The 19,604-nt window shown below is 36.0% G+C and overlaps 1 protein-coding gene across 3 annotated transcripts in view; it reads right to left on the reverse strand.

Moving 5' to 3' along the window:
• LOC136283834 (uncharacterized) overlaps positions 1 to 19,604 on the reverse strand; it is an 85,155-nt gene that overhangs the window by 5,755 nt on the left and 59,796 nt on the right. For all 3 annotated transcript variants that reach the window (XM_066173183.1, XM_066173182.1, XM_066173181.1), the window contains 6 exons: positions 13,364 to 13,384; positions 12,533 to 12,553; positions 8,061 to 8,081; positions 7,276 to 7,296; positions 2,074 to 2,094; positions 1,356 to 1,376 (listed from right to left, as the gene is read on the reverse strand). In XM_066173183.1, coding sequence (XP_066029280.1) covers positions 1,356 to 1,376; positions 2,074 to 2,094; positions 7,276 to 7,296; positions 8,061 to 8,081; positions 12,533 to 12,553; positions 13,364 to 13,384 — 126 coding nt within the window. The remainder of the gene's footprint in view (positions 1 to 1,355; positions 1,377 to 2,073; positions 2,095 to 7,275; positions 7,297 to 8,060; positions 8,082 to 12,532; positions 12,554 to 13,363; positions 13,385 to 19,604) is intronic.

A 19,604-nucleotide genomic window follows, 5' to 3' on the forward strand; every position in this document is an offset into this window, starting at 1 on the left:
TATAATTACTTTTAAGTCAGATTCTGCTGAAGTTAAGATACGACCTGATTTTGCTAAAAATACTTTTCAAATAATGATACTATTCAAATTCCTACGGTAAAGAGTACGGCACACGGTATCTGGATGATATGTACACGATTCGGGGTATACGTTTGTAGTTACGTCGAGTAGTCCTTTACAAAAGCTAACCATTTTTTTTTTCAAAGATGTTGGCCAGAAGTGATATTTCTTTTAGGGATATTGCTCATAAGAGACCCTTCTTTTAAAGCCATGTAATTTTCATTTGCTTGAAACTTTTTTTGATAAAAAAAAAAGAATTACATCCAGACATGATCGCTAAAATGAAGAAAATCAGATTTTTGAGCTTTTTTCGTTAATTGCTACATGAAAAATAGAGGTTGGCCCGCGGGTATTTCTACATCTTTAGCGACTGGAATATTATAATTAACTAGCAGCGCACTTAATAAGTTCAATTTACAGAATCGGTAAATGTTTAAAGAGTTTAGAAAAAAAATTTTCTTTGCATTACCTTACAGCAAAAACGACGAAAACTGTATCAATAGAAATAATCGATTAGTGTGACTACATCCACGCTCAGGACTAATTGAATGGAGCAGAGTAAAGGACCTCGCGCATAGATCTCCAAAGGGACTGAAGGTGTGATTCTAAGATCATGCGTTACGGTTGAAAGAAATTTGTTTATGTTTAAATTCCTATACGACCAACGGTAAAAATCTGTCAATTTTTAGGCCTAACGACTAAATTTTTGCCGCCTTACGGCTAACATCAGCTGCCATCATAAAATTAAAAATTAGTTTACATCTAAGTCAGATTCCGCTAAAGTTAAGAAACGACTTGATTACATTAACAATACTCTTTAATCCGTCTCAGAATTATTTCCCGTGACTTTTATCGGGTAAGATTTGATCGTAAATAGCTGGTTGGATCACAGAGATATCAGGAAAAGGTTATTAGTTAAGTTCTGTCTGTGGAGGGTATTGCAGAGATGTACACCTTGCAGCCGGGGAACAATTGAACTTTTTTCCTAAGGATTAGGCTGTGTTAGTCCAATTCGATGCTTAAATCAGTTTAAGTCGATAGAATGTGCTATGATAAAATAAAGAAAATGAAACCCAATGTATTATTGAATATTTGTCCAATGTGTTCTGTCACGCGCTGCGTTACCAGTGCTTATCTGGCATGCTGAGAATATTTTTAGGGTGTGTGGTGTCATGTGCTAGCGGTGTATATACCTTGTTTCTTAACCTCTATTAAGGAACGAGACTAATTAATAATGAAACACTGTCGAAATAAAAGTTACTAAGATTCATTACCATAGATAACAAATAAATTACCTTTTTTCTTCAAGAACTCCTCTAAAATGAAAACAAAATGATAAATTATGATAGGATTTGCAAAGTCATTTCAAACCCGTAATGAAATTATATAGAGAACCTATAGATCTGGCGGCTGAAGAGTGCATCGTTTTTCCAAGCATTGACCCCCGCGAGGTGTTGTTATAATGAAACACTAATTTGCTAAGAAAACAAAAGTATTCACTTAGCTCCAAGTGTGTATTCTACACATAAATAAAAGTTAATAGAAACAAACACAAGGGTTACTAATCGCAGAAATGTCTGATAAAGCAGCTGCTTATCTTCGCTGAAAACCAAAAAGTTTTACAGTGAATGGAAATCACACAGCGAAACTTGAGTAACTGTAGTTCTTATTCCTAGCTTTCGTCGATCTACGGTATCGTCAGGGAATGTAAGAAAAATAAAAAAAATTCTTTACATTCCTGAACGATGCCGAAGATCTGCAAAAGCATGGAATTAAAAGCGAGATATAATAGCTCAATGCTAATTCTACATTTACACTGAGATGTCTAAATCAGTTTAACACAATAGAATGTGCTCTAGGAAAATGAGGTAAAAAAAATATGAAGTTCATAACTGAATATATTTGCGTTCATCAAACTTACATAAATATCCAAAGTGTAGTGCAAAGAGTAAATATCAAAACTGTTAAAATAAGTTTACTAAGATTCATTATCACAGATAACTAATAAATTACCTTCCCATTTCTTGAACGCCTCTAAAATGAAAACAAAATGACGAATTACGAGAAGGTTTGCAAAGTCATCTCAATCCCTTACTGATATGATCTATAGAATCTACACATCTGGCAGCTGTAGAATGTATCATCTTTTTCTAGGCATCAGCCGCGCCCCCGAGTTGTTGTCATAATAAAACACTAATTTATCTTCAAAAATATTCTCTAGAAACTAAGTGTGTATTATTTACGTAAATGAAAGTTAACATTGTATTGTCAGAAGATTTTGGGTTCTTCAAATACCCACGGAAGAATGTACGGCACTCAGTATCTGGATGATATGCACATGATTTGGGGTATACGTATATAGTACATCGAGTAGTCCTTAGAAAAGCTGATCAATTTCTTCTTAAAAGATAACATCCAGAAGCGGTATTTCTCTTCGGGATATTGCTCATAAGAGACCCTTCTTTTAAAGCCATATACTTTCCGCGTGTTTGAAAATTCTTCTGTTGAGAACATAAGATGTAAACATAGCCAAATTGTGCAAAATCAGATTTTTTAGCTTTCTTTGTAAATAAGCTCTTTGAAAAATAGAGGAAATTTCTACATATTTAGCGCATAGAATGTTGTAACCAACTAGGCACTTATTTATTTTCAGTTACAGAATCAATGAGAATCGGAAAAGGGCCAGCCTGCTAACATCTTGACTTGGCGAACGGGACTTAGAGCGCGATGCTCGACGAGTTCGGAAAAGTATCTGACATGTTTCTTAGCCGAGACGAAACGCCGCGTCAGACCAACCACGAATTTTTGACAGTCGCGTTCAATGCAAAAAAATTTCCCTCTGCTCTCCGAAATTAAAGAGAAATCAGGAACTAACAAGCATTTTGTGTTAGTTCTGTTGTTTCCGAAGTTGCCAACTGTAAGCTCTGAGGCAAACCGATTTTCCCCGCAATTACTTCACGGCCCACTAGCAGAAATATTTTTCTCACTTCTCTGACGAATTTATAGACCTTATTTGTCGGAGTTAGAGATCGGAACTAGATTAAACGCTGCTAACCTAGCTCCGTTTAGCCAACCAGATGGTTACAAATTCAACAACCGTGCTCCTGTTTTTATTTACTGGATACATAGGCTCTATCTTAAGAAACACACATATCTACCTGACGGTGAAGTTATATTGTGAATATTGAAACACTGCTAGAAGAAAATTACTAATCCGATGGTAGACAGCTTACTCAGGTTAGGTATGCAAAATCATATCACTTCTAAACCGATATCGCTGAAAATACTCATGCAGAGGAAAACCACCCTGTCATATACAATAAATGAATATATTTGCTCCATTTAAAAAAATATACGTATCCTCTGTGTAGTGTAAACATGAATATTGACAGACAGTAAGAGAAAAGTTACTCAACCAATATTAAACAATTTACCTCTCCTGAACTCTAAAATGAAAACAAAATAAATGAACCAGGATATGTATGCAATATCATATGATAAAGCTGGAAATACCCATGCAAATACGTACTTTTAGAAGAAGGTACCGTAGCCCTTTTATAAAAGGGCGAGCATTGATAACATTCGTTTGCTTTATTTTTTTCAGAGAGATAACATTGAGGGCGCGATGAATAATACTTCCTTTAAGCAAACCGAAATCCTTTCTGAAATTGAACACTTTAGCTTTCAAACTTTTTTGAAATTTCCCTCTGTTCTCGCAAATGAAAATATAATAGGAAATAACTATGAAAAATCATCTCCGCTCTCTTCAGATTATGCTGAGAATACTCCGAAGAACGAGTTTTAAAGAAAAGCTCTGTTCTTTTGGCTTTGCGGAAGGAGTTGTGTTTTAGCTCTTATCGATATCCTTCCCAGAGTGAAACTTTAAAACAGTACCACCAAAATATGGCTTTGACCTCGTTCCGACTAATTCGTTGCTAAGTGTAAGAAAGCCAATTTGTCTACCATGTTTCTCTATAACAGAACAAATAACCGACTGTACCACGGGACGTTATTGATCTATTCACGCCTTTTTCGGACTCTGATAAGAACGCTAGAATAATAATGTAAGTGGTAACGTGTCTCTTTCTCTTATTTAAAATGCTCACTACTAGTTGGAGGGAATGAGGCCATGTATCAGTATTGATATCTCTTACAAAAGAAACATACAGCAAAATCAGTCTTTGTGCTCCAATAGCTTGAACATTTGTAAGTCAACAACAAAATAGCCATGAACTTCCAGATTTTTATTCAAAATGTCCTAGTGGTAATCCACTCAGAAATAATTTCTAAGTTTCTTAATAATAGACGGTCAAGGCAGCATAAGTTTGAAAATATACATACTATCTTCGGAACTTATTTAATCACTACACATGCGTGGATGTGTAGTGATGTGTTTTTTCTCGAAGAAAATTATTTTTAGCTTAGTTGAGATGACCAATAAACGAAACGCAATGTCTATAACATAGATTCCCTCCACTTAAAGACAAATTCTTGGCTTTAGCAATTCTTTACGGTGGACAAGTTAACATCATCAACTTAGTTGATAAAACCAAATTTTCTTGGAAAACCCATCGCCCACCTAGGTAGCACTTCAGTTTCCATAGAAACTTACCCCTTTGATACTTTGATGCTTATAGTGTGCAACTTGTTAGACTATGCGAAAATTGGAAACTACAAAGATTTAGTAACAGCCAGTTGCTGACGCTTTTTCTTCAGACGCTGCAACGCAAGCAAAATAAGGATTACTCTAAAGTAAGACATAAATCATCTCAGTTCCTTGATGAGAATATACTCGTGGATAAGAAAACCTCACTGATTATTTATGTTTAGGTATTACTAAAAATTCAAAAAGGGCTAATTTTGTCGCGCCGGCGACCATAATCAAAATAACAACTAAGAATGCTCACCGATATTGCACACCAAAACGTCCAATAGGAGTTTTTTTCCAATCAAAAGCTTTCACTCGGAAAAAAACTTCGAAAGTCTTTCTTAAGAATTAAGAGTAACTTACGCGCAAACAAATTTCGACACTTGCCTCGCAAACCTTTCTTATTTCGCTTAAAAAATCTTTATAAACAGCGGTCAATAAGTTTGAGGTACCGTAGCAATTAAAATTGGTTGACGACTTAAAGATGAAAAGTTTAGATGAACTTCGATCACATTTGGGAGAAACTGAGAACACTAAATCGATGTCGATATTAATGGCTACGCACAACCTGATTTAATGCACGAAAAATGATCTGACGATAACTGATAGCTTTCATCGACATCCTTTTTGAAGCAAAACTTCAGAAGATATGTTTCATAAAATTAACTGATCACTTTCGCTGCTGCAAGGTGTTCAAACTGATCTTCTGGCTCAAATTCTACTTCTTCCTTCACTTTTCCGCTCTTCCAAATCTCTGTTGATACTTTAAAGTACAAAGAGTCAGTGTCTATTCCGACTGTGCTTTCCTCTTTTTCATTGAAATCTTCTCCTTTTAAGGACTTTTTGAGACTAGTTTTTCCTGTCTGCTCCTGTCCGATCAACATTACTGGTATTCTCTTGATGCAGGCCTTTCCCTCCGTTAAGGCTTTGTTATATGCCTTAACAGCTTCAGGACCTCGAGCATAAATTTCCGAAGGGACTGAAGATATAATTTTAAAATCATGCGTTAGCGGGTATAATAACCCTGTGGCTGTTTCATGCAAGTTAAAGAGGGGTAGGTTGTCTTTAAAATATAATGCCACTCTCTCTTCTGGTGTTGTTAGCTCTCAGTCTTCGGAGAGTCATGTAATGAGATATTTCATTACTTGGAAATATTAAAAAATGGTTATTAGTGCAACATAGTGATACATATGAGTTAATGACCAAGCGTTCACTTTATATTGACTACGGGCGCTGCCAGTATATAACTACTTTTAAGTCAGATTCTGCTGAAGTTAAGATACGACCTGATTTTGCTAAAAATACTTTTCAAATAATGATACTATTCAAATTCCTACGGTAAAGAGTACGGCACACGGTATCTGGATGATATGTACATGATTCGGGGTCGTACGTTTGTAGTTACGTCGAGTAGTCCTTTACAAAAGCTAACCTTTTTTTTTTTCAAAGATGTTGGCCAGAAGTGATATTTCTTTTAGGGATATTGCTCATAAGAGACCCTTCTTTTAAAGCCATGTAATTTTCATTTGCTTGAAACTTTTGTTGATAAAAAAAAAGAATTACATCCAGACATGATCGCTAAAATGAAGAAAATCAGATTTTTGAGCTTTTTTCGTTAATTGCTACACGAAAAATGAAGGTTGGCCCGCGGGTATTTCTACATCTTTAGCGACTGGAATATTATAATTAACTAGCAGCGCACTTAATAAGTTCAATTTACAGAATCGGTAAATGTTTAAAGAGTTTAGAAAAAAAATTTTCTTTGCATTACCTTACAGCAAAAACGACGAAAACTGTATCAATAGAAATAATCGATTAGTGTAACTACATCCACACTCAGGACTAATTGAATGGAGCAGAGTAAAGGACCTCGCGCACAGATCTCCAAAGGGACTGAAGATTTGATTCTAAGATCATGCGTTACGGTTGAAAGAAATCTTTTTACGTTCTATACGACCAACGGTTAAAATCTGTCAATTTTTAGGCCTAACGACTAAATTTTCGCCGTCTCACGGCTAACGGTTAACATCAGCTGCCATCATACAATTAAAAATTAGTTTACATCTAAGTCAGATTCCGCTAAAGTTAAGAAACGACTTGATTACATTAACAATACTCTTTAATCCGTCTCAGAATTATTTCCCGTGACTGTTATCGGGTAAGATTTGATCGTAAATAGCTGGTTGGATCACAGAGATATCAGGAAAAGGTTATTAGTTAAGTTCTGTCTGTGGAGGGTATTGCAGAGATGTATACCTTGCAGCCGGGGAACAATTGAACTTTTTTCCTAAGGATTAGGCTGTGTTAGTCCAATTCGATGCTTAAATCAGTTTAAGTCGATAGAATGTGCTATGATAAAATAAAGAAAATGAAACCCAATGTCACGCGCTGCGTTACCAGAGCTTATCTGGCATGCTGAGAATATTTTTAGGGTGTGTGGTGTCATGTGCTAGCGGTGTATATACCTTGTTTCTTAACCTCTACTAAGGAACGAGACTAATTAATAATGAAACACTGTCAAAATAAAAGTTACTAAGATTCATTACCATAGATAACAAATAAATTACCTTCTTCCTTAAACATCTTCTCTAAAATGAAAACAAAATGATAAATTATGATAGGATTTGCAAAGTCATTTCAAACCCGTAATGAAATTATATAGAGAACCTACAGATCTGGCGGCTGAAGAGTGCATCGTTTTTACAGGCATTGACCCCCGCGAGGTGTTGTTATAATGAAACACTAATTTGCTAAGAAAACAATAGTATTCTCTTAGATCCAAGTGTGTATTCTACACATAAATAAAAGTTAATAGAAAGAAATACAAGGGTTACTAATCGCAGAAATGTCTGATAAAGCAGCTGCTTATCTTCGCTGAAAACAAAAAAGTTTTACAGTGAATGGAAATCACACAGCAAAACAGCGATTTATCTAAATAATAATTTAAAGGCCTTAAAAACCAGGCAAGTGGACGATTAGATCGAGGCCTTGAGTAACTGTATTTCTTATTCCTAGCTTTCGCCGATCTACGGTATCGTCAGGGAATGTAAGAAAAATAAAAAAAATTCTTTACATTCCTGAACGATGCCGAAGATCTGCAAAAGCATGGAATTAAAAGCGAGATATAATAGTTCAATGCTAATTCTACATTTACACTGAGATGTCTAAATCAGTTTAACACAATAGACTGTGCTCTAGGAAAATGAGGTAAAAAAAATATGAAGTTCATAACTGAATATATTTGCGTTCATCAAACTTACATAAATATCCAAAGTGTAGTGCAAAGAGTAAATATCAAAACTGTTAAAATAAGTTTACTAAGATTCATTATCACAGATAACTAATAAATTACCTTCCCATTTCTTGAACGCCTCTAAAATGAAAACAAAATGACGAATTACGAGAAGGTTTGCAAAGTCATCTCAATCCCTTACTGATATGATCTATAGAATCTACACATCTGGCAGCTGTAGAATGTATCATCTTTTTCTAGGCATCAGCCGCGCCCCCGAGATGTTGTCATAATAAAGCACTAATTTATCTTCAAAAATATTCTCTAAAAACTAAGTGTGTATTATTTACGTAAATAAAAGTAACATTGTATTGTCAGAAGATTTTGGGTTCTTCAAATACCCACGGAAGAATGTACGGCACTCAGTATCTGGATGATATGCACATGATTTGGGGTATACGTATATAGTACATCGAGTAGTCCTTAGAAAAGCTGATCAATTTCTTCTTAAAAGATAACATCCAGAAGCGGTATTTCTCTTCGGGATATTGCTCATAAGAGACCCTTCTTTTAAAGCCATATACTTTCCGCGTGTTTGAAAATTCTTCTGTTGAGAACATAAGATGTAAACATAGCCAAATTGTGCAAAATCAGATTTTTTAGCTTTCTTTGTAAATAAGCTCTTTGAAAAATAGAGGAAATTTCTACATATTTAGCGCATAGAATGTTGTAACCAACTAGGCACTTATTTATTTTCAGTTACAGAATCAATGAGAATCGGAAAAGGGCCAGCCTGCTAACATCTTGACTTGGCGAACGGGACTTAGAGCGCGATGCTCGACGAGTTCGGAAAAGTATCTGACATGTTTCTTAGCCGAGACGAAACGCCGCGTCAGACCAACCACGAATTTTTGACAGTCGCGTTCAATGCAAAAAAATTTCCCTCTGCTCTCCGAAATTAAAGAGAAATCAGGAACTAACAAGCATTTTGTGTTAGTTCTGTTGTTTCCGAAGTTGCCAACTGTAAGCTCTGAGGCAAACCGATTTTCCCCGCAATTACTTCACGGCCCACTAGCAGAAATATTTTTCTCACTTCTCTGACGAATTTATAGACCTTATTTGTCGGAGTTAGAGATCGGAGCTAGATTAAACGCTGCTAACCTAGCTCCGTTTAGCCAACCAGATGGTTACAAATTCAACAACCGTGCTCCTGTTTTTATTTACTGGATACATAGGCTCTATCTTAAGAAACACACATATCTACCTGACGGTGAAGTTATATTGTGAATATTGAAACACTGCTAGAAGAAAATTACTAATCCGATGGTAGACAGCTTACTCAGGTTAGGTATGCAAAATCATATCACTTCTAAACCGATATCGCTGAAAATACTCATGCAGAGGAAAACCACCCTGTCATATACAATAAATGAATATATTTGCTCCATTTAAAAAAATATACGTATCCTCTGTGTAGTGTAAACATGAATATTGACAGACAGTAAGAGAAAAGTTACTCAACCAATATTAAACAATTTACCTCTCCTGAACTCTAAAATGAAAACAAAATAAATGAACCAGGATATGTATGCAATATCATATGATAAAGCTGGAAATACCCATGCAAATACGTACTTTTAGAAGAAGGTACCGTAGCCCTTTTATAAAAGGGCGAGCATTGATAACATTCGTTTGCTTTATTTTTTTCAGAGAGATAACATTGAGGGCGCGATGAATAATACTTCCTTTAAGCAAACCGAAATCCTTTCTGAAATTGAACACTTTAGCTTTCAAACTTTTTTGAAATTTCCCTCTGTTCTCGCAAATGAAAATATAATAGGAAATAACTATGAAAAATCATCTCCGCTCTCTTCAGATTATGCTGAGAATACTCCGAAGAACGAGTTTTAAAGAAAAGCTCTGTTCTTTTGGCTTTGCGGAAGGAGTTGTGTTTTAGCTCTTATCGATATCCTTCCCAGAGTGAAACTTTAAAACAGTACCACCAAAATATGGCTTTGACCTCGTTCCGACTAATTCGTTGCTAAGTGTAAGAAAGCCAATTTGTCTACCATGTTTCTCTATAACAGAACAAATAACCGACTGTACCACGGGACGTTATTGATCTATTCACGCCTTTTTCGGACTCTGATAAGAACGCTAGAATAATAATGTAAGTGGTAACGTGTCTCTTTCTCTTATTTAAAATGCTCACTACTAGTTGGAGGGAATGAGGCCATGTATCAGTATTGATATCTCTTACAAAAGAAACATACAGCAAAATCAGTCTTTGTGCTCCAATAGCTTGACCATTTGTAAGTCAACAACAAAATAGCCATGAACTTCCAGATTTTTATTCAAAATGTCCTAGTGGTAATCCACTCAGAAATAATTTCTAAGTTTCTTAATAATAGACGGTCAAGGCAGCATAAGTTTGAAAATATACATACTATCTTCGGAACTTATTTAATCACTACACATGCGTGGATGTGTAGTGATGTGTTTTTTCTCGAAGAAAATTATTTTTAGCTTAGTTGAGATGACCAATAAACGAAACGCAATGTCTATAACATAGATTCCCTCCACTTAAAGACAAATTCTTGGCTTTAGCAATTCTTTACGGTGGACAAGTTAACATCATCAACTTAGTTGATAAAACCAAATTTTCTTGGAAAACCCATCGCCCACCTAGGTAGCACTTCAGTTTCCTTAGAAACTTACCCCTTTGATACTTTGATGCTTATAGTGTGCAACTTGTTAGACTATGCGAAAATTGGAAACTACAAAGATTTAGTAACAGCCAATTGCTGACGCTTTTTCTTCAGACGCTGCAACGCAAGCAAAATAAGGATTATTCTAAAGTAAGACATAAATCATCTCAGTTCCTTACTGATTTTGATGAGAATATACTCGTGGATAAGAAAACCTCACTGATTATTTATGTTTGAAAGAGGATGGACTGTGGAAATAGCTTTTCGCTCTTGTTGGGTCTCTCGCAGAAATGATGGATCACTATAAATAAATCATAACATATCTAGAATCGAGGTATTACTAAAAATTCAAAAAGGGCTAATTTTGTCGCGCCGGCGACCATAATCAAAATAACAACTAAGAATGCTCACCGATATTGCACACCAAAACGTCCAATAGGAGTTTTTTTCCAATCAAAAGCTTTCACTCGGAAAAAAACTTCGAAAGTCTTTCTTAAGAATTAAGAGTAACTTACGCGCAAACAAATTTCGACACTTGCCTCGCAAACCTTTCTTATTTCGCTTAAAAAATCTTTATAAACAGCGGTCAATAAGTTTGAGGTACCGTAGCAATTAAAATTGGTTGACGACTTAAAGATGAAAAGTTCAGATGAACTTCGATCACATTTGGGAGAAACTGAGAACACTAAATCGATGTCGATATTAATGACTACGCACAACCTGATTTAATGCACGAAAAATGATCTGACGATAACTGATAGCTTTCATCGACATCCTTTTTGAAGCAAAACTTCAGAAGATATGTTTCATAAACTCGGGCTGTGTGTTTCATCAGGATTTCTAAACACGAGGAAACTGATGAAAGCGGCCGAGTGCTTTTATTGTATTCGAGTGTTTAGAAACCCTGATGAAACACGAAGCTCGAGTTTATGAAATGGTTTCTCAAAAGGGTCTAATTAATTAGCGATAAACAAAAAAGCAAAACAAAGATCATGCTTGTATTTAGTTTTTGCTTTCTCTTGTTTCATTAAACTGTTCAAACATGAACAGATTTGCAATTCAGTGTTACGACAGATGTTTTTTGTGACTTTTGCAACTGCGGCTGTTTAATTAAAGGCAGTCTCACTTTGAAGTGACCTCCTCTTTTTTCGTATGAAAATGAGGCCCCAGACCTCAAACAAGCAGCCGTTGTTACCATGGCAACAAAAGTGTTGCAACCTTTAAAAAGGGCATTTTTGTGCATCCCCTTGAGTGCCTAACTGTATGCAAAATTTGAAGGGGGGTTGAAAATTTGGATTTCCCAAGATGTTTGATTCTTACAGAGACTAGTTCTTAAAGTCGTGCCGAAATTTCTCAGTCTTCCAGGGTAGTTGAAGCCGTGCAGGAAAGTTGAATTCGTGCATGAAATTGGTTTACTTTTAAGTCAGATTTTGTTGAGGTTAAGAAACAACCTGATTGCGCTAACAATACTATTTGATCAGTCTCAGAATTATTTCTCGTGACTGTTATCGGGTAACATTTGACCGTAAATAGCTGGTTGGATCACACAGATATGAGCCGTTAAAAAGTAACCAGTTTAGTTCTGTCTATGAAGGGTATTACAGAGATGTACACCCTGCAGCCGGGGAACGATTCAGCTTTATTTCTAAGCATTAAGCTGCGTTATTCCAATGTGTTTTCGTTGTGGTGTTGCCATGTTTGTAAATTTATAATACGATGCTTATATCAGTTTCAGTTAGTATAATGTGCTACTATAAAATAAAGGAATTGAAATTCATTGTATTATTGAGTATATTTGCTATTATCAAACATGCATATCCAGTGTGTAGTGTATAGAGTGAATATTGAAACACGGTCAAAATAAATAGATAACAAATAAATTACCTTCTCGCCTGTTCCTCTCCTCTAAAATGAAAACAAAAGGACTAATTACGATATGGTTTGTAAAATCATCCCAATCCCTCAATACAATTATGTAGAGAACCTAGAGATCTGGTGGCTTAAGAGTGCATAATTTTTTCCAAGCATTGACCCCCGCGAGGTGTGGCTATATTGCAAGACTAATTTACCTAATTAAAAAAAATAAAGTATTATCCTAACTCCAACAGTGTATTTTAGACATAAATAAAAGTTAACAGAAACAAATGCAAGGGTTAGTTATCGCAGAAATGTCTGATAAAGCAGCAGGTTCATCTTCCTTGCAACAACAAAACTAAAAAATGCTATGGTCAGTGGAAACCGGGGCCAATTACAGCTCAAATGGGCACACAGCGAAACAGTAATTTAAGTCTAAATTTTATAGGCCTTAGAAACCAGGCAAGCGGACGATTCGATTGAGGCATTGGGCAACTGTATTTCTCTTTTATTCTAAGCTTTCGCCGATCTACCGTATCGTCTGGGAATGTTAAGAAAATACAAAATTGTTTGCATTCCTTAGCGATGCCGTAGATCTACGATAGCATGAAATAAAAAAAAGAAATACAACAGCTCAAGGCCTGTTATACATTTATACTAAGATGCTTCAATCAGTCTAACACAATAGAATGTGCTCTAAGAAAATGAAGTAAAAAATACGGAGAGTTTAACTAAGTATATTTGCCTTTATTAAACATATATACATATCTAATTTATTTAATATCTGCAAAGCGTGAATATTGAAACACTGTCAAAATAAAAGTAACTAAGATTCATTATCGTAGGTAGCTAATAAATTACCTTCTCGCTTCTTCCACACCTCTAAAATGAAAACAAAATGACGAATTACGATAAGGTTTACCAAGTCATCCCAATCCCTGAATTAAATGATTTAGAGAACCGACAGATCTGGCGGCTTAAGAATGCATATTTTTTCCCAAGCATTGACCCCCGCAAGGTGTTGCTATAATGCAAGACTATTCTACTTAAAAAACAAAAATATTTTCCTTACTCCAAGTGTGTATTCGATACATAAATAAAAGCTAACAGAAACAAGAACAAGGATTATTTATCGTAGAAAATGTCTGATGAAGCAGCGCTGTTGTCGCTTTTGCTTTTCTTTAAGAGGTCGCTTGTTCACGAATTTCCTTTTTCTTCTGAATTCAGTCCAAAGAGCAAGCGAAATGCGAGCCTCGAATACCAAAACAAGAAAAAACAAAACTACTACAAAACAATCAAATTGCTGTTAACAGGCTAGTATTCGTTACTTATTTCTTTATGTTTTTCTCTTAGTATTTTTGTTTGTTTTCTCGCTTTTATACTTCGCCTACAGTGTGCAACTTGTAAGAATATGTGGAAATTGAGAACTACAAAGATTTAGTGACACGACCAACTACTTTTACTTTTTTTGCGACGCTACCAGGCAAGAGAAATGAGGATTACTACAAAGTAAGATATGAATCATCTCAGTCCCCTTTTGATTTTGATGAGAATATACTCGTGGATAAGTAAACCTCACTGATTAACAATATTTAAAGAGGAAGGATTGTGGAAACGGCTTTTCGCTCTGGTTGTGTCTCTCAAAGAAATGGAGGTTTACTCTGAATAAATTATGACATGTCTTGAAGTGAAGTGTTGCTGAATATTCAAAGAAGCGCTATATTTGTCGCACCGGCGACGAGAATCAAATTAACAACTAAGAATGCTCTCCGATACAGTACACCAAAATGTCCAATAAAAGTTTTTCCAATCAAAAGCTTTCACTTAGAAAACATCTAAAAGTCTCAAGTAAGAATTAAGGGTAACTTCCACACAAAAACTTATCGACACTTGCCTCACAAACTTTTCTTATTTTGCTTCAAAAACCTATATAAATAACCGTCAATAACTTTGAGGTACCGTTCCAAATTAAAATTGGTTGAAGACTTAGCGATGAAAAGTTTAGACGAATATAGATTACATTTGGGAGAAACGAAGCAAACTAGATCGATGTCAATTTTAAAGGCTACACGAAGGCGACTGTTTCATCAGGGTTTCTAAACACGAGGAAACTGATGAATGAACGCAGCAGCAGGCCGAGTGCTTTTATTGTATTCGAGTGTTTAGAAACCCTGATGAAACACGAAGCCCGAACTTATGAAATGGCTTCTTCAAAGGATCTAATTTATTAGCAATAGACACAAAATTAAAGCAAACAAAGATCAAGCTTCTAGTTAGTTCTTGCTTTCTCTTGGTTCATCAAACTGTTAAAACATGAACAGATTTGCTAATCAGTGTTATGAAAGATGTTTTTGTGATTTTTGCAAGAGCAGCTTTTCAATCAGAGGCAGCGGCACTGTGCATTGACCTCCTGTCTCAATTTTGAAAAGTGGAATGAAGCATCTACGCCGGGATAAGTCTTACCAGTTTCAACCACCAAAAAGTAGCCAAAAGGAAGTTTCTGTTCTCGAACTTTCGAAGTCCAAAAGTTCAGTGTTCGGGGAGTGTGTTCAAATTGTGCAAAATCTTTAAGAAAGGCTGAAGGACCTGCATAGCCTCTCCCTAAACTTCTGCCTTACAAAGTTCGTCCCAACAAACGAAGGAGCATTTGTTTAAGTATTGCATTCCTTTGCTAATTGATTTCCAAACACACGTGTTTGGATATCCTAACACGTATTTTTGTATATATAAAATATTTATATGAGCCTAAACACAAGCTCTATTGCTATTTTTTAGCAGCTTTTAGTTATTCATTTGCCGTTCACCGTTGTCGTATAAAACGCCATTCTCAACGTCCCTATAAATTCAAATATGCAACGAAAATTGTAACGCTGGTTATAAAGATTGAGCTTTCAGAGGTTAAAGAAAATTTGTGAAGAAGCTACTTGAATAAGAGAGCAACAACATCAAACTCAGTTCAAATACAAAATCATAGTCGTTCATTTACCCTTGAAGGGTTTTGTAGGCTCGTAGATTTATGCATTAAATAAATTATTGAAATGATGCAGTTCAGTATCGGTAGATATTTCGTTTTCGCTTAAAAAAATAGTATCATTTATCGCACTCTCGCTGTTATTTCTCCGGAAAAATCAAACTCGCCGCCATTAATGCTCGTTTTTTTATAAAGGGTTGATGGTGCCTTACTCTAAACGTACATATAATGCAAAAATCCAAGTTTTCCTCTGCACGAGTATTTTCAGCGATATCGGTTTAGAAGTGATATGATTTTGCCTGAATTGTTGCATGAATTGTTGTTGAAGTCGAAGTTGTTGAACAGAATCAATGATAATCGGTAAAGGGCCAGCCTGCCAACCTGCTAAAAAAAAAAAACATCTTGACTTGGCGAACGGGATTTAAAGCGCGATGCTCGACGAGTTCGCAAAAGTATCTGACATGTCTCTTAGCCGAGACGACGAGACCAAACGCCGCGTCATACCAGCCACGAATTTTTTGACAGTCGCGTTCAATGTGAAAATATCCTTCTGCTCTTCGAAATAAAAGATAAATTAGAAAATAACAAGTATTTTATGTCAGTTCTGTTATTTCCGAAGTTGTGAACTCTGAGGCAAAACGATTTTCCCCGTAATTGCTTCACGACTCGCTCGCAGAAATATTTTTCTCACTTCTTTGACGAATTTATAGACCCTATTTGTCGGAGCTGGAGATCGGAACTAGATTACAAGCTGCTAACCTAGCTCTGTTTAGCCAACCAGATGGTTACAAATTCAACAACTGTGCTCCTGTTTTTATTTACTGGATACATAGGCTATATCTAAAGAAACACATATCCACCTGACGGTGTAGTTAAGATTGTGAATATTGAAACACTGCCAGAAGAAAATTACTAAACCGATGATAAACAACTTACTCAGGTTAGGTATGCAAAATCATATCGCTTCTAAACCGATATCGCTGAAATACCCATTCAGAGGAAAACCTGAATTTTCTCATGATATGTACGTTTAGAGTAAGAACGAGCATTAATGTACCGATTTTTTTTTCCGGAGAAATAACAGGGAGAGTGCGATGATTTTGCGAAAAAAATTACTGAGAAAGGAGGAATAAGATGAAAACGCATCTATCGTTGAATAAATGGTTAAGAATATATGAAAGTCATATATTTGAACTGCGGATAAAGACGTGAATGAAAGTGATCCTCGCAGTAATGTCCACTACTTAGGCAGTAGTGAAAATAAGGCCTGAAAAAAATTCAGGCCTGTACGGGATTTGAACCCATTTATTCATCACTTCACGGGTTTATTTAGAACCAACTTCATGACCAGCTCCCAGTTGGCTTGTTAGCTCAGTTGGTAGAGCGCTGCACCGGTATCGCAGAGGTCATGGGTTGAAAGGGGATGGATCGTTGAAATAGCTTTTCGCTATTGTTGGGTCTCTCGCCGAAATGATGGATTACTATAAAGAAATCATGACATATCTAGAAGTGAGGCATTGCTAAAAGTACAAAAAGGGCTAATTTTGTGGCGCCGGCGACCATAATCAAAGTTACAACTAAGAAAAGCTCACCGATGTTGCACGCCAAAAAAACTTCGAAAGTCTTTCTTAAGAATTAAGGGTAACTTACGCGCAAAAAAAAATTCGACACTTGCCTCGCAAACCTTTCTCGGCATTTCCTTTAAAATTCTTTATAAACAACCGTCAATAAGTTTGAGGTACCGTTGCAATTAAAATTGGTTGACGACTTAATGATGAAAAGTTCAGATGAATTTCGATCACATTTGGGAGAAACTGAGAACACTAAATCGATGTCGATTTTAATGGCTATGCACAACCTGATTTAATGGAGGAAAAATGGACTGATATGAAAACTGATAGCTTTCATTGAAATCCTTTTTAAAGCAAAACTTCAGAAGATATGTGTCATAAACTCGGGCTTTGTGTTTCATCAGGGTTTCTAAACACGAGGAAACTGATGAAAGCGGTTGAGTGCTTTTATTGTATTCGAGTGTTTAGAAACCCTGATGAAACACCAAACTCGAGTTTATGAAATGGCTTCTCAAAAGGGTCTAATTAATTAGCAAGAAACACAAAAGCAAAACAAAGATCATGCTTGTATTTAGTTCTTGCTTTCTCTTGTTTCATTAAACTGTTAAAACATGAACAAATTTGCAAGTCAGTGTTACGACAGATGTTTTTTTGTGATTTTGGCAACTGCCGCTGTTTAATTAAAGGCAGTCTTACTTTGAAGTGACCTCCTCTGTCGTGATTTTGAAAAGTGGAAGAAGCTGCTACGCCGGGATAAGTCTTACCAGTTTTGATCACCGGAAGTAACCAAAAAGAAGTTTCTGTGCTCGAACTTTCAAAGTCCAAAAGTACAGGACAAAGAGAAGTGGGCTGTTGATGTTTTCCGAAATTGGCAAGCCACACGCGAAAAAAATCATACACTTTACGCCAGCCGGGGAGTGTGTTCAAAGTGTGCAAAGTCTTGAAGAAAGGTTGGAGGGCCTGCATAGCCTCTCCCTAAACTTCTGCCTTACAAAGTTCTTGCGAACAATCGAACGAGCATTGGTTCAAGTATTGCACCCCTTTACTAATTGATTTCCAAACACACGTGTTTGGATATCCTAACACGTATTTTTGTATATATAAAATATTTATATGAGCCTAAACACAATCCTTATAGCTATTTCGAACAGAATTTACTTATTCATTTGCCGTTCGCCGCTGTCATATAAAACGCTATTTTCAACGTCGCTTTTAATTGTATTACATCGTCAATCAGTATGTTGTATATATATCATGTTGTTTATTAAGCTGCTACTCAGTGGAGATGAAAGACTCGAGCAAATAGAATTTGAGAGACAACCGAAATAAATCTATGTTCTCAAAGCCTAAGAGTAAAAAAAGTTAGAACAATTTACATACTCGCTGCTGGAAAAAAAAAATGTAAACTGCACAGCGTTTTTTTTCTTTCCGGGAAAACTAAAACATTGCGGTCACACGGGAAATCACTTTTCTTCTGAGATGCGAAGAAAATTGCTCATTTTTAACTATTCCCGAAAAATACGGACCATAACCATATGCAGTTTTTACTAAAGAATAAAATTCCGAGACTGCATCCTGGCATGAGTAATGCGGCGAGATTTCTCTTTCAGTCACTGGGGTTCAACAGCTTCTTGCTTAGAATTCGGTATACCAAGCTGTAGTGTTGCTCTTTTGAAACCGTTCGCGCTCAAAGGGCGATTCATAATTATTTGAACAAGTGATTTATTAATGATAAATTACTTGAACTGCTAGTCAAATATCACAGCATTAACAATAGCAAAGCAACGCGGAAAAGGCGCATTGACAGGCCTTAGAAACCAGGCAAGGTAACGATTCAATTAAGGCCTTGTGCAACTGTATTTCTCCCTTATTCCAAGCTTTTGCCGATCTACGGTATCTTTAGAAAATAGAAAGAAAATAGAAAATTATTTACGTTCCTGAACGATGCCATAGATCTCCGAAAGCATGGAATAAAAAATAAAATACAATAGTTTATTATTATCGTATATAATGATAAATACGATAGAAGATCAAAATTGAAGAATAAAATTTGGCACTCTGGTCATTACAGACATATTGCGTTGCTTGAAAGGACACACAAACAAGTTAAAATAAGTAGAACCCGCGAAACAGGTCATATGAAAAGGGGAAAGTTTGCACAACACGTCACACAAACATCAAACTGGGTTTGTCCAGTTGATTTTGTCGCTCAAAACCGTTGTGGTCTATAACAGCGTAACACCGTTAATGATGGCAACAAATTTGCAGAAAGGCGGGCTAGTTCATCGGGTTCCGTGTGCTAAATCTCGGGAGAAACTGCAAGAATTCTATCAGAGTATATGCGTGTTGTTTTGTAAATATTAATTCTGTGACGTAATTTAACTCGTTTGTGTGTCCTTTTAAGCAACGCGATATGTCTGTAATGACCAGAGTACCAAATTTTATTCTTTAATTTTGATCTTCTCCACACTGTGCGTAATTCATAATCTGATATTTCAACGTAAATTATCGAGAAGTCGCCTTCCGATCCACTTTGTTTAATTAGTAAGTCACGCAAGCG

Source organism: Pocillopora verrucosa, chromosome 10 (assembly GCF_036669915.1).
Source record: "Pocillopora verrucosa isolate sample1 chromosome 10, ASM3666991v2, whole genome shotgun sequence".
NCBI classification, from domain to species: domain Eukaryota; kingdom Metazoa; phylum Cnidaria; class Anthozoa; order Scleractinia; family Pocilloporidae; genus Pocillopora; species Pocillopora verrucosa.